A 15,003-nucleotide genomic window follows, 5' to 3' on the forward strand; every position below is an offset into this window, starting at 1 on the left:
CCAAGAACTGTTAAAGCTAATTAGGAGTAAGGATAAATTTCCTAAAGGGAAATTCCAATGAGATTCTTCCAAAATAAGACCGTTTTCTGCCCACCAAGAACCTGGCTCTGAAGCTCAGAGGGAAACATGGGGATGAATCCTTGGAGAACCACAGAGAAAACCGCACACCTCCCGGCCTGTCATCCAAGCCACTAACATCTCCTGCAGACGACTTCAAACACAACGTCCTACCTCGACGACTTGATGAGTGTGTTTCATCCACACTGGAAAATTCAACCCAATTCTTTCACGGTGAGAATGTGACTTTAAGGTGGTACTGCCCAAATTTCAATCACTCTCTAAACCACCGTCTCATGTTCTGCCATATCTAAGTACCAACTTATTTATATACTCTTTATACTGACTTTTTTGTGTGTGCCTCATCTTAACCAACAAATACATCTAATGAATACCAGATCTGATTGTCAGCCACCCTTTCTTCTAATAACACTAAAATATCAACATGATTTTAAATGTTTAAAGTTGCCGCTTTAACACAGTACTGTTATTTTAACACAAAAATATGAACATAATTTTAAATGTTTAGGGTTGTCCTGTATACCTCTGAAAGTCATCTCACCTGCAGCGGTTTGAGTCCCAGAGCATGTGAGCGTTGGCCCTGAAGCATTGCTCCACAGGCACACAGACACAGCAAGGTACAGCATCCTGTCCCCTCTCCAGGGCTCCAATCACAGCAATTAAAACCCCGAGTTGCTCCTGGGCGGAAGTCAGCACGACCCCGGAAGCAGAAAGGTATAGCGGTCAAGTGCAAGGGATTTAGCATCAAGCAGAGCCGTGTTTCAACTCTGGCTCCCACTTAACCACCCGGGACCCTAAGCAATCTGTCCACCCACTCTGAGCCTCAGCTTCCTCATCCACAAAATGAGGACAGTGACACCACGCACTTTGTATGGGGTACTGTGGGGACTGAATGAGAAAATTCTAAGTACAGTCATGCATTGCTTAACGATGGGGATACGTTTTAAGAAATGCATCATTAGGTGATTTTGTCATTGTGTACTTACAGTGTTTGTGTAAGTACGTTGAGGATACAGTGTACATGGTACAGCCTACTACATACCTGTACAACTACACCTGTACTATTCTAGGCTACAAACTTGTACAGCTGTTACTGTATGCTGAATGAGTACTGTACACAACTGTAACACAGTGGTAAGTATTTGCATACCTAAACATAGAAAAGGTACAGTAAAAATACGATACACCTGTATAGGGCACTTATCATGCATGGAGCTTGTAGGAATGGAAGTTGCTCTGGGTGAGTCGGTGAGTGATGAGTGAATGTGAAGTCCTAGACATTGCTCTACGCTACTGTAGACTTCATAAATACTGTACACTTAGGCCACACTAAATTTACTTTTAAAATAAAGTAACTGCCCTACAACGTTACACTGGCTGTGACGTCACCAGGCAATAGGAATTTTCCATCATAACCTTATGGAACCACTGTCCTACATGAGTCCCATCCTTGAGCGAAATGTTGTGAGGCAGCGCATGACTATAATTAGTGCCTGGCACATCACTGGCACTCGATAACAATGTTATTAACAGCATCATTAATGCTGTTATTATCATTAGCAGCATCTGTTCGTTCAACAAATGTATACACAACATCTGCGGTGGTTCTCGCAGAGAACCCAGCGGGGAGACAGACAAGCAGGAGGCTGGGTCTGGTGGGAAAGACCGTCTGGGGGAGAAGACAGATTAGAAAGAACGGTAAGGGTTGTTGGAGACGGGGTGAGTAAGATGTGGGGTTCTGGGAGCTGACACAGAGCCCCCCACCCCTAGCCAAGGCACAGGGTCAGGGAAGAGTGCTGGGGGCGGGGGAGGAAACTGAGGCACATCCTTAGACTGACATATTTTGGGTGTTACTATGTTTAATTGATATAACCTGGCACATGCCAGGTGACCATAATGACAATGATAAAGACTAGAGGAGGCAATAATTCCAGCTCCATGCAAACACTCCCAACAAGACCGACAGACAGGCCACCATGTCAGGGCCCTCTTGGGCAGAGCTTCTGGGAGATCCTCAATCTCTTCATCCATCTAAGAGGGAGAGGAGGTAGTGAGGAGAGAAAGACATCGCGGCCGTCCCACCCTCTGTCTCTGAAAACGTACTTGATAGTCAGGGTTAAAGGGCACAAAAAAGAAAGACGAGAACATGTCTCAAGGATACAGGAGGCAGCTTGAAGGGGATTCCAGGGGCCAAATCTGGGACAATTTGAGCATCAAAATAAATAATGGTAATAAAGGATTGTCACCTATGAATGAAGCAAGAGTCCATAAGTCCACACTGACAGAAAGAGGGAGGAGGGAACGTTCAGCCCTCTAGTAGAAAGCTGACTCGTAATTGTGGGAGGAATGTTGGAATTAGAAAATCACCATTTGGAAACCATCATGACCATAATTGATTCAGGCAAGACAGATCAATGGATGCTAAAACTCATGGCGAAAATTGGAGGAGTAACAGAACACTTACATAGTTTGAAACTACCTCCTCACAAGATACTTGTTCATTTAAACTGGTAAAATGCTAGCTTTCCAGTGGAGAAATCTGGCAGACAACATCTCCACCAAATGATCATAGTATCACCTGTAATGGGTCCAGTTGACAACAGGTGTTTCCCGGTATGGTGTGCTGAGAAGAATGCCACATCACATGTGTGGCATCCTTGTTAAAATTATATAACTGAGCCATCATGGGGAAATATAATCATAAATAAAAGCTCATATTGAGAGATGGTGTACACTCACTGCAGTAAATCTTCACCAACAACTCAATATTATATATGTAAACTCTCTCCGTTTTGCAGAGAAGGAAATCATTGCTCGGACAAGCGAAGTCATTTTTTCAGGCAAATGTGGCCAGGGGATAGCATGGCTGGGTTGTGAACCCAGAGCTCTGTTTGGCTCTATTGCCTGTGCCCTGAACCTGTGCTGCTTTTCTGTCACTTATGGACAAATGCACTCTGAAGCAGCAAGGATCTCAGATGCATGGTGGGGTCCTTTCTATTCTAGAGGAGAGAGACAGAGCAGAAGCTTCTCCAACGCCCAGCCACTTCCAACCCCGGCCTCCAGATTCCAAACCAAGGTGGTGATCTGGGAGGCACCAAGAGCACCCCTTGAATTCTCAGTTCCCCTCACTTTATTCCCACCAGCACCACGGTTCTGCCACTGGTCCCGAGCCAGCACACAAGCCCTGCATGTGCCTTCTTGCATCTGATTCCTATAGTGTTTGATTTCTTTGCCATCTACTTGGCACAAGCCACATCCCTCGTGGCACACTGGAAAGACCTTTGGTGTTAGGTTGAATCCCCATCCTGCCTCTGCTGCTTATAAGGTTACATGACACTGATCAACCTCTCTGAGCCTCAGTTTCCTCATCTGTAAAATGAGGATAATAATAACTACCTCTCCTGTTTGCTGTGAGAATCAATCACCCTTAAATATGTGGAGTAACAGGCCCACCACATGTATTCAATAATTGTTAGTTCTCCACCTCCTTGAACATACAGTGGGATCTTTCGCATGTATTCTGGGTTCCAGGAACTCACAGCCATCCTGCAGGGAAGCACTCAGACCGAGCCTGGGAGTGGGGGCCACAGATTTGTAAGGTTTTTCTCTACTTCCAAATCTGTTTTCCTGTTTGATCCATTATTAATTTCACACCTTAACTGTGTCTTGTTTTCTTGGACTAGAACTGAAGCTCCTTAAAAGCAGTGGGGGTTCTATCAGATCCCTCTTTCTATCCTCCACAGTGTTATCAATTAGCTGATTATTCCCCTGCAGGAAACCTACTAATAACCAGGGTTATTATCACAGATTCTGAATAACAACTAGGAAGGGTATTTTTTAAATAGTGACAATAAGTAGTATTTGTTTAGCTATGTCTCAGGCGCAGTTCTAAGCATTTGATACATATTAACTCTCCCAACGACACTGTGAACTAAGATACTTTTGTGATCCTCATTATATAGATAAGAAAACCAAGGCCCAGAGAGGGTAAGTGACTTGCCTAGGGTGGAACAGCCAGGAAGTGGTGAAGTCGAGATGCAAACCTAGGCCATCTGGCTCCAGAGCCCCTGCCCTCACTTTCCCTTCTAATGTTGCCATAGACTTTGGGGAAAATGGAATCCCAACTCTGACACTTAGTTTGAATGAACTTAAGGCATGTTCTCTCTTAAAACCCATTTCCTCAACTATCAAATAGGATGCTTGAGGATGAAATAAAATAAACCATGATATGGCCCCAAAAGCAGAGGTGACAAAAGCAAACTTAGACCAACGGGATTACATCAAACTAAAAAGCTGTGGGAGTCCTTGAGTAGTGTGACTGCTATAACCTGGCGTGTCCCCGGCAGGGATCCTGGGAGCCGTGCGGATGGAGTTGTTACAAGAGATATTGTCTCCTAAGTCAGGATGGTTTCTGCACCTGCTTAATGTGGGTCTCATCACCTTGTACCTGAACTGCCACTTGGAGGCGGGGGGGCAAGGAAGAATAGCCCCTGGGGACCACAGAAGTGAAGCATGGTGACGCCCTCTTTCCTCTTAAGTCAACCTGTCACCGAGCGTGTCTGAACGCTTAGCTGAACCTAAAAGAAAACAGGGATGTGCACAGCGAAGTCTTCCTATTTTAATGAATATACTGTTACCCACAGACTAATCACTCCACTCTTGCCCTTATAAATACATTAGAGCTCCCAGCACTAATGAGCACAATGATGTGTAGGTGTGGGCCAGAGAGTTTAAGAGCTTGCACATAATTAGTCTTCTAAAACAGACAAAAAGATCCCTCCTGAAATCTTATTTACATAATGAATCTGTTGAGCAAAGTCTGCTCTGGTACAAACAACAAATGATCGAGTCTAGGCCATGCACAAAATCTGAATTTGCTGGAACAAAGAGAATGAGGTCTGAGTGTAAATTTAATAAACACGAGCTCTGTGGCTCTTAGCCAACTCGGTTCTCTCTGCTCACGGGCCAGCGGAAGGTTTTGACACACTGCCTCAGATGGGTGGAGGTGAAATGTGTTCACACGTGAACTACAGGGCTCTGAAAGCACCAAGGAATGTTCTAGATGTGCTTTGGGGAAAACAGAAGAATTTGTGAAAGGAGTCCATTGTAAGAAGGTCATAAATGGAATACTGGTATTTGTGGAGGACTCATAAAGGCAAGTTACATGAGTACAAGTATACAGGGTGGTTTCAATTATGAAGAAAGGGAACTAAATATATTACATACACACACACAAACACACATACGTGTATGTCTGTAAGGATTCATATCAAAATATTAATAGCAGTTCTCCCTGGCAAGGGGAAGTGAGAATTTTACCTTTTATTGCTTATACTTTATATTGCTTGTATTTCAAAATGAAGATGTATCTGGAAATTATTTCTGTAGTTAAAGTTGTAATTGAAAATTACTTTTAACAAGCATTTGGGAAAAAAAACAATTTACAATAGAATTCCTTTTTAGTACTGAGCTTCTCGTATGCATTTACAATGTGATTCGGTTTACACAAATGCAGTTTACCCTTCCAGATCCACTGATAAGAACGAGACATTTGTATCATGGAGAAATCTGAAGACATATTCATACAGATCACTGCACACATAAGAATTGTTAGGATTTTGTTTTTCCCCGACAACATGGCCATGGGTACGGGATCCTGAGGCTGAAGAATGACAGAATCCCTGAGATTGTGCCCTCTTAATTTTCTAAACAGTGAAAGGTAAGGAATCGGTGCGGGTTTACCCATATTAGTAGAGCCACGAAGTCAGGGGACAAACAAAGGCTGATAAGCATGTTGGAGAGAGTCTTGATAACCACCATGTCTGTGTCTAACTGTATCTACACAATCATGTCTATAGATCTATGTCGCTGTTTCCTTCAGAAACCCTTTTAGCTTTTGTTTTTCCTAATCTCCACCCACAACCCGCGATGAAATTTTAATAACACAGATATACTGGGTATCTGTTTATGTATTGTGGCTCTTTGAGGGGTTACAAGCTGTTGCAAAATCCAAGATTTTTTCTGCCTCCCCCAAGAACCGATTTTTGCCCTGCTAGGGGTGATTTCACCCTGCTAAGAACGCATGCTCTGCGTGTATCTACGTGCACAGAAACCGAGAGGACCAGTCTACAAGGTCTGTCCGGAAGGTATCCAGCCATGTAATACGTAATATCAACATTAACAATGGCTGGTTACTTTCTGGACGGACCTCATATTCTTTCCACTTTCTTCATCACATTTCCAAAGTTGTTTCAACTTCCACAGTCATGAAGCATTACCTTTACCGGGGAAAAAAACAATGGAGCCCCCCCCCTTTTTTTTTTTCCCATATGTGTGAGTTCTAGGAATGCCAGAAGACTGAAATCACATATCTAAATGCAAAAAAAGAAAGGAAAAGAAGAAAATAAACAGTTCTTTGGAAATGAACACAAAACAAGGGAAATGGTTTTGATTAAGACCAATCACAGAGGTTTTGACATATTCCAACATACCTAGACGTCAAAGGCTCCCAATGGAGGTGAGACATGCTATAGCTAATGTTTTCTTGTTGCGCTTTTTCTGAAGAGGCCCATGTGATACTACTGGAGATGGGAATATAACTCAAACAGAACATCTGATAAACACCATCGTGGATATTCCTGAGAGCATGAAGGATAAAGGGTCTACAAATAGCCTCTCTCAAACCCAAGGCCTCCCAGGGTGTTGTGCCCTTGGAAAAATCACAGGAACCAACAGTTTTGAAAGACTCAGGTCGTGTTCAGAAAGACCTGTGACTGTGGAAACTCCACTTCATCGCATTAAGAGGAAATAAAAGCAGACTGAAGAGTGCCCAGTTAGCAACAGAGAAGACTGTGCCCCGCGGGGCTGCAGGGTTGAAGGAGAGAAGAAACTAGACATGAAAGAGAAGCAACTGGAACCAGGATGAGTGGAACAGCTCTGGAAGCGTCCGGCTGCATGCTGCAGGATCAAGGGCTGACTTCTCAACCCTTCCCACCTACTCCCTGATAGGGTTCATTCTAGAATCAAAGCTCCCCAGTGTGGGAAGAGCCTCGGGGGTGGGGGTGGGGGCAGTATATAGACATACCTTGTTTTATTGCACTTTGCAGATACCGCATTTTTTTTTTTATAATTTGACGGTTTGTGGCAACCCTGAGTCGTGCAAGTCCATCAGCACTATTTTTCCAACAGCATGTGCCTTCGTGTCTCTGTGTCATATTTTGGTAATTCTCACAACATTCCAAACTTTTCCATTATTATTATATCTGTCATTGTGATCTATGATCGGTGATCTTTGATGTTACTATTGTAACTGTTTTGAGGTGTCACAAACCAGATCCATATAAGAAATGAACTGAATCGATCAATGCTGTGTGTTGTGACTGCTCCACCGGCTGACCCCCTATTCCCTGGGACACAACAGTATTGAAATTAGGCCAAGTAAGAACCCTACGATGGCCTCTAAGTGTTCAAGGGAAAGGAAGAGCCTCATGATTCTCACTTTAAATCAAAAGGTAGAAATGATTAAGCTCAGAGAGGAAGGCATGTCGAAAGCTGAGACAGGCTGAAAGCCAGGCCTTTTGACCAAATAGTGAGCCAAGTTGTGAATGCAAAGGAAAAGTTCTTGAAGGAAATTAAAAGTGCTACTCCAGTGAACACACGAGTGATAAGAAAATAAAATGGCCTAATTGTGGATTTGGAGAAAGTTGTAATGGTCTGGTTAGAAGATCAAACCAGTCACAACATTCCCTAAGCCAAAGCCTAATCCAGAGCAAGGCCCTAGCTCTTTTCAATTCTACGAAGGCTGAGAGAGGTGAGAAAGCTGCAGAAGAACAGCTGGAAACTAGCAGAGGTTTAAGGAAAGAAGCCGTCTCCATAACATACAAGTGCAAGGTGAAGCAGCAAGTGCTGATGGAGAAGCCACAGCAAGTTATCCAGAGGATCAAGCTAAGATCATAGACGAAGGTGGCTCCACTAAACAAAAAATTCTCAATGTGGACAAAACAATCTTACATTGGAAGAAGATACCATCTAGGATTTTCATAGCTAGAGAGGAGAAGTCCATGCCTGGCTTCAAAGCTTCAAAGGACAGGCTGACTCTCTTGTTAGGGGCTAACGTGGCTGGTGATCTTAAGCTGAAGCCAGTGCTCATTGACCATTCTGCAAGTCCTAGGGCCCTTAAGAATTATGCCAAATCTACTCTGCCTGTGCTCTATAAATGGAACAACGAAGCCTGGATGACAGCACATCTGTTTACAGCAGGGTTTGCTGAATATTTTAAGCTCACTGTTGAGACCTACAGCTGAAGAAAAAAGATTCCTCTCAAAATGTTATTGCTCACTGACAATGCACCTGGTCACCCAAGAGCTCTGATAAAGATGTACAATGAGATTAATGTTAATTTCGTATCTGCTAATACAATATTCATTCTGTAGCCTATGGATTAAGGAGTAATTTTGATTGTCAAGTCTTGTTATTTAAAAGATACATTTTGTAAGACTTTGGCTGCCATCTATTGTGATTCCTCTGATGGATCTGGGCAAAGTAAACTGAAAAACCTTCTAGAAAGGATTCACTGTTCCCTATGCCATTAAGAACATTCACGATTCATGGGAAAAGGTCAAAATATCAACATTAACAGGAGTTTGGAAGAAGTTGATTCCCACCCTCGTGGATAACTTGAAGGGGTTCAAGACTTCCGTGGAGGAAGCAACTGCAGACGGAGTAGAAATCACAAGACCACTAGAATTAGAAGTGGAGCCTGAAGATGCGACTGAATTGCTGCAATTTCATGATCAAACTTTAACAGATGAAGAGCTGCTTCTTACGGATGAGCAAAGAAAGTGGTTGCTTGAGAGGGAAGCTACTGCTGGTGGAGGTGCTGTAAATACTGTTGAACTGACAACAAAGGATTTAGAACATGACATAAACTTAGCGGATGGAGCAGCAGCAGCGTTGGAGAGGATTGACCCTGATTTTGAAAGAAGTTCTACTGAGCGTAAAATGCTATCAAATAGCAGGACTATGCTACAGAGAAATCTGTTGTGAAAAGAAGAGTCGATCGATGCTGCAAGGTTTATTGTCATCGTAATTTAAGAAACTGCCACAGCCATCCACAGCAAGGCAAGACCCCCCACCAGGAAAAAGATTATGACTCACTGAAGGCTCAGATGATTTTTAGCATTAAAGTATCTTTTAATTAAGGTAGGCACATTGTTTTTTAAGACATAATGCTTTGTCCATTTAATAGACCATAATATAGTATAAATATAACTTTTGTGTGTTCTGGGAAACCAAAAACTTCATCATTTTTTGCAATACTCGCTTTATGGCAGTGCTTTGGAACCGAACGTGCAATATCTCTGAGGTAAGCCTGCGTTTACCGGAAACAATTTCGCAAAACAACACTAATACCCTCACCACATGCAACGTGTTCCAATATATTCTAGCCCAGCTAGTCTATTTCATTTTTTTAATGCTGGTCACAGCCCATTAAAATGATGCCACCATCCACTAATGGGTCATGACCAGAGATTTAAAAACACAAATGTATTCCAACCCCTGTGGTCCACAGATGAGAAAGCTGAGACTCAGACGGGTTACATCCAAGGTCACAGTGCCACTTCCTGGCAGAACCAGGACTAGCTCAGACCAAGGAGAATGTCGGCTGGTGTTATCAGTCTGATAATTGGAACTCAACGAATGCCGCCCCTACAAACCCTTCCTTGATCTCCCTGGTCAGAATTCAGCTCTAGCCCCACTTCCCTTCCCCACACTGTCCGGGGGTACTATTGTCTTTGTCTTGGATATTTAACACCCCAAGGCCAGGTGCCCCGAAGTGATGAGCTTGCTAACCCAGAGAGACAGGCAAAGCTGAACTCTGCCTGAATCCTGACATACACCACTTCCAGAAAAAACACTGAAGGTGGCTGGGTGGATTTGGAAGACCTCGAAGAACTGGGTGATTCGCCCCCATCCAGACACAATAAATCCCTCAGGGGCTTGGGGAAAGACTCACATTTAAAAACCAAAGGGCAGCCTCTCTCACGTGGCCACTGTCCTGCAGATTAAAAGATGATGTGTCCAGAGACTCTGCTTTCTGGTCAAGTTCCGCCTCACTCTGTGCTGCGTGCAGAGAAGGGGTGAGGGAGGCGCACAGAGTGTGGGGACACCACAGCGAGCAGACCCCAAACGCCTCCTCCACCTTAGCAGCTGGTGCTCCCCGCCTGCCTGCGACTCTAACCCGAACTCTTGCCCTGAGGTCTCAGCAGACCCCCACCACTGTGGCTCTCACAAAACCATGAAAATCAAACCCAACCCTGATCACAAAAGCATCTGTCCTCTGCATAAACCTCGCAGATCCCAAACATGTGCTCTAGGTCTCCAAGCTTTCACACAGCAGCCTGAATTTTACCTTTGTAAAACTTAAACCACTTTAAGCTATTCCCAGTGCCTTAGAAGGGAAAATCACTCTCTACACCACGGCATCCAATGGGGCTTGATAAACTATAGCCCGTAGGCCAAATCTGGCCAGGTACCTGTTTTTATAAATAAAGTTTTATTGGGACACAGCCACACCCATTTGTTAACCTGTTGTCTGTGGCTGATTTTGTGCTAGCGAGGCAGAGTTGAGTAAGTGCACCAGATACCAAATAGCCTGTGAAGCCTAAAATATTTACCATCTGGCCCTTTAGAGGTAAAGTTTGCCACACCTTGGCTTGCCAGAGCCTGCCTCTTTTTTTTTTTTATTTTTTTATTTTTTAAAGAGACAGGATCTAGCTCCGTCACCCAGGCTGGAGTACAATGGTGCTATCATAGCTCACTGCAGCCTCAAACTTCTGGGCTCAAGTGATCCTCCTGCCTTAGCCTCCTGAGTAGCTGGGACTACAGGTGTGAGCCACCATGCCCAGCTCTTCACTTTTTTTTTTTTAATGATGGTAAAATATATATAACATCAAATCTACCATCTTAACCATTTCTAAGTGTGCCATTCGGTGGCATTAAGTACATTTGCATTGTTGTGCAATCATCACCACTATTCACGTCCAGAACGTCTTCATCATCCCAGACTGAAGCTCTGTACTCATTAAATGACAACTCCCCATTTTCCCTCCCTGCAGCTCCTGGCAACCACCGGTCTCCTTTCTGCTGCTGAATTTGACTGTGCAACGTGCCTCATATCAGTGGAATTATATTAATGCAATGTTTGCTCTTTTGTGTCTGGCTTATTTTACTTGGCGTCCTGTTGCCAAGGTTCACCCATGTCACAGCAGGTACCAGAAGTTCCCTCCCTAAGGCTGAATAATATACATCCTATGGATACACCGCACGCTGTCATCCATTCATCTGCGGATGGACACTCGGGTTGTTTCCGCCTTTTGGTGACTGCGAATAAGGCTGCAACCTGCCTAACTCTGAGTGTCACCTGCACCCCATGCCTTGCTCCCATGCCCCCAGGGGTCTTCTGCCAACACCCCCAGTGTCCCCTGCTTCCTTCTACCCTCAACGGAGATGAGCCGTGGGTATAAAATACACACTGGATTTCAAAGACTTCGTATAGAAAAAAAGAATGCAAAATACCTCAGCAATGATATTTTACATTGATTCTATGTTAGTATGATAACATTTTTGATATAGTGGCTTCAATGACATATAAAAATTAATATCACTTGTTCTTGTCAATTCTTTTTAACGTGGCTACTAGAAAATTTAAGGTTAATATTAACATATACCTCATATCCTAATTCTAGGGGCAGGGCTAGGCTGGACTCCGTAGGGGACACCATACTTTACCTGCAATGGGCCAGAAGGTAAACATTTTTAGCTTTTCGGGCCATATTCACTCACTGTTGCACAAAAGCAGCCATAGACAATACATAAAGGAATGAACACAGGTATGTTCCAGTACATTTTATTTACAAAAACAGGCCGGCTATCAGATCTAGCCCCTAGGCCACAGTTTGCCAAACCATACTCTAGAGCTGAGGTCCCCAACTCCCTGGCTGCAGAAAAATTATCTTCCGTGAAACTTAAGAACCGGGCACACAGCAGGAGGTGGGCGGTGGGCGAGCAACGAAGCTTCATCGTATTTACAGCCGCTCCCCATCTCTCGCATCACCGCCTGAGCTCCGCCTCCACCCACAGCACACCTCCACCCCATCCTCCATCAGTAGAAAAATTGTTTTCCGGCCGGGCGCGGTGGCTCACGCCTGTAATCCTAGCACTCTGGGAGGCCGAGGTGGGCGGATCGTTTGAGCTCAGGAGTTCGAGACCAGCCTGAGCAAGAGTGAGACCCCGTCTCTACTAAAAATAGAAAGAAGTTATATGGACAGTTAAAAATATATATAGAAAAAATTAGCCGGGCATGGTGGTGCATGCCTGTAGTCCCAGCTACTCAGGAGGCTGAGACAGGAGGATCGCTTGAGCTCAGGAGTTTGAGGTTGCTGTGAGCTAGGCTAACGCCACGGCACTCACTCTAGCCGGGGCAACAGAGTGAGACTCTGTCTCAAAAAAAAAAAAAAAGAAAAAAAAGAAAAATTGTTTTCCATGAAACCAGTCCCTGGTGCCAAAAAGGTTGGGGACCACTGCTCTAGAGGATTAATAGTATTTTTTAAATGGCCAATTCTGGCAAATTCCATTCTATTCATTTTCTCAGAACCGTCAGTGAAAAGCCACCTTTCCTTCCACTAGAGTCGGGAACACAAGCTGTCCCCTGCTTGCCTGGCCTGGGCAGGCAGCCCCCGGGCTCCCGGGCTCCCGAGACAGCCAGCCCCTCCCAGCCCGGGCTCACCCACCCCGGGCACCCCCAGCCGCACTCACTTGGGCGTGTTGGCCTCCTCCGCGCGCTGACCCAGCTGGAACTCGTGGGACTTGCTCCGATGCAGCGCTGTGAACCCCGGGATCAAATGGATCAGCTTTCGGGAGGAGGGCGGCGGGGTCCCCGGGGGCTTCAGCTTGTTCTTCCTCTTCATGGGCGGCGTGCCCGGTGGGGTCACGGTGGTGACAATATTGGGGGTGCGCGGTGGGGTGCGGACCGTGTGCCGCTGCCGGGGCGACGGGGGCAGGGAACGGTGGCCCGACTCCAGTGGCGGTGGCGGGCACAGGCCCGGGTAGGCGTCCACGGTCAGCCTGTCCACGTGCGTGTACACGGGGGCCCCAGGAGTGGGGCTGGTGTGGCAGAAGTGCTGGGCGCACTTGGACTGGACCCTGGGGCTCTGGGAGAGGTGGGTGCGGATCCACGGGGTGGGCTCCGGAGGGCACACGGGAGTGTTCTCCTTCCCCGTCTCCGTGGTGGGCCACTGGATGGTCCAGTCCTGTTTGGAGAGGTTGCCTCCTGAGTTGGAACAAAGGAGCAGAGAGACAGTGGTAAGTCATGAGAAAGGTGCGCCACGTGCCCATTACATCATAGCCATGTTCTATCATATGCTCATTACACGCACCCACATTACATCATGAGCATGTTGACATAAATCCACCCACGCCCACTTAGCGCCTCCAAAAAGGGATGAAACCCCTTTGTTGACCCTGCTCCATTCAATAGCCTGGCCGGGGAGCCCACAGCCCAGATGCCCAGAAAAGCAAAGAAGTTCATTCTTGCCTTTTCAGCCTCCAACGATCCCAGTTCCAGCAGTTTCAAAGTGCTTTAAAAGATTTTCAAGAATAACTTTTCTCTTACATGGCAATTTTGATACCTCACCTCCACGTGAGATACAAAAATTCCAAGGGAGTCCAGTTCGCCCTTGGGCCCTCCCCGACCACTTCTGTGGCCACTGCATACATCTTGCGGATCTACGTCACCATGTGCTTCGTGCGTCCCACAAACACTTTCTGAATGTTGGCGATGTGCCAAGCGCTGTGCTTGGGAAAGACACAACAGCAACACAGACAAGACCCTGGTCCCCGGACTTGGATTCTGCCAAAGCAGAGACCTGACAGACCAGAGAACATGCTCACTGGAGGATTTCAGATGGTTATTAGTGACCACAGACCCCTGGGCCTGTGGGCCAAGGTGCAGTGTGGATTTTACACCAAGTGCAATGGGAAGCAGTGGAGACACGTGATCTAACGTTCATTTCTCGAAGATCACTCGGGCTGCTGCTGGAACAGTAGCGCCCAATTTAAGGGTATCGCAGGGACGATGCAAGAGGTGATGCTGGCTCTGACTCGGGAGGTGGCAGCAGATGGAGACAAGCCGGCCAGGGGTCAGTGGAGAAAGAGCTGGCAGGACCCAGAGGAAGGTGACCATGTGGGCACTTCCACCGTGGGTCAATGGAGGAGATTTGGGGCGGAAAGAAATTCCAACTCGTAGCCGACTGGCAATGACAATAATAATTACTATAACGACCATAACGAGAGCTAATTTATAGAGCATTTGACGGTTTACAAAGTGCTTTCATGAGCACTGACTCACTGTCCCATTTTTAATTAAAACAACTCATTTTGTTATTACACATTCATTACAGAAAAATTAGAAAATTCAGATAAGGAAAAAGGCAATGCTATTCTACAGCCTAGACATCATCCCTATTACTGTTTGGCTGTGGAGCCTTCCAGATGGCTTTCTGTGCATTTTGGGTTGTTCTTTTTTTTTTTGTTAGGAAAAAAATACCATTAAGACCTTATTTAATGGTTCGTCATTTGCTTGCTTCACTTGTTAGACTGGGACTGTTTTATATCTTAATTTTTGTAGTCTGAACAGAGGGCTATTTTGATCTTCATTTTGTAGATAAGGAAACTAATGCAGAGATGAAGATGTGCCCAAGGTCACAAACCATGGTAACTGGGATTCAAAGCCTTAGCCACCTCGACAAGCTGGGCACGTGACGTCTGAGACAGAGAGCTGGGGCTTGCGTTTGCCCAAGACCACAGACCATCACAGACTAATCAGATGGGAATAGCCGCTACAGCAAGCAAGGATGCATTTGCACA

At 45.4% G+C, this 15,003-nt stretch overlaps 1 protein-coding gene across 1 annotated transcript in view; it reads right to left on the reverse strand.

The window, feature by feature from the left end:
- KSR2 (kinase suppressor of ras 2) overlaps window positions 1–15,003 on the reverse strand; it is a 343,956-nt gene that overhangs the window by 191,946 nt on the left and 137,007 nt on the right. Inside the window, exon 4 of the mRNA XM_069497272.1 lies at window positions 12,895–13,408. Coding sequence (XP_069353373.1) covers window positions 12,895–13,408 — 514 coding nt within the window. The remainder of the gene's footprint in view (window positions 1–12,894; window positions 13,409–15,003) is intronic.

The sequence above is a fragment of the Eulemur rufifrons genome, chromosome 21, assembly GCF_041146395.1.
Source record: "Eulemur rufifrons isolate Redbay chromosome 21, OSU_ERuf_1, whole genome shotgun sequence".
NCBI classification, from domain to species: Eukaryota; Metazoa; Chordata; class Mammalia; order Primates; family Lemuridae; genus Eulemur; species Eulemur rufifrons.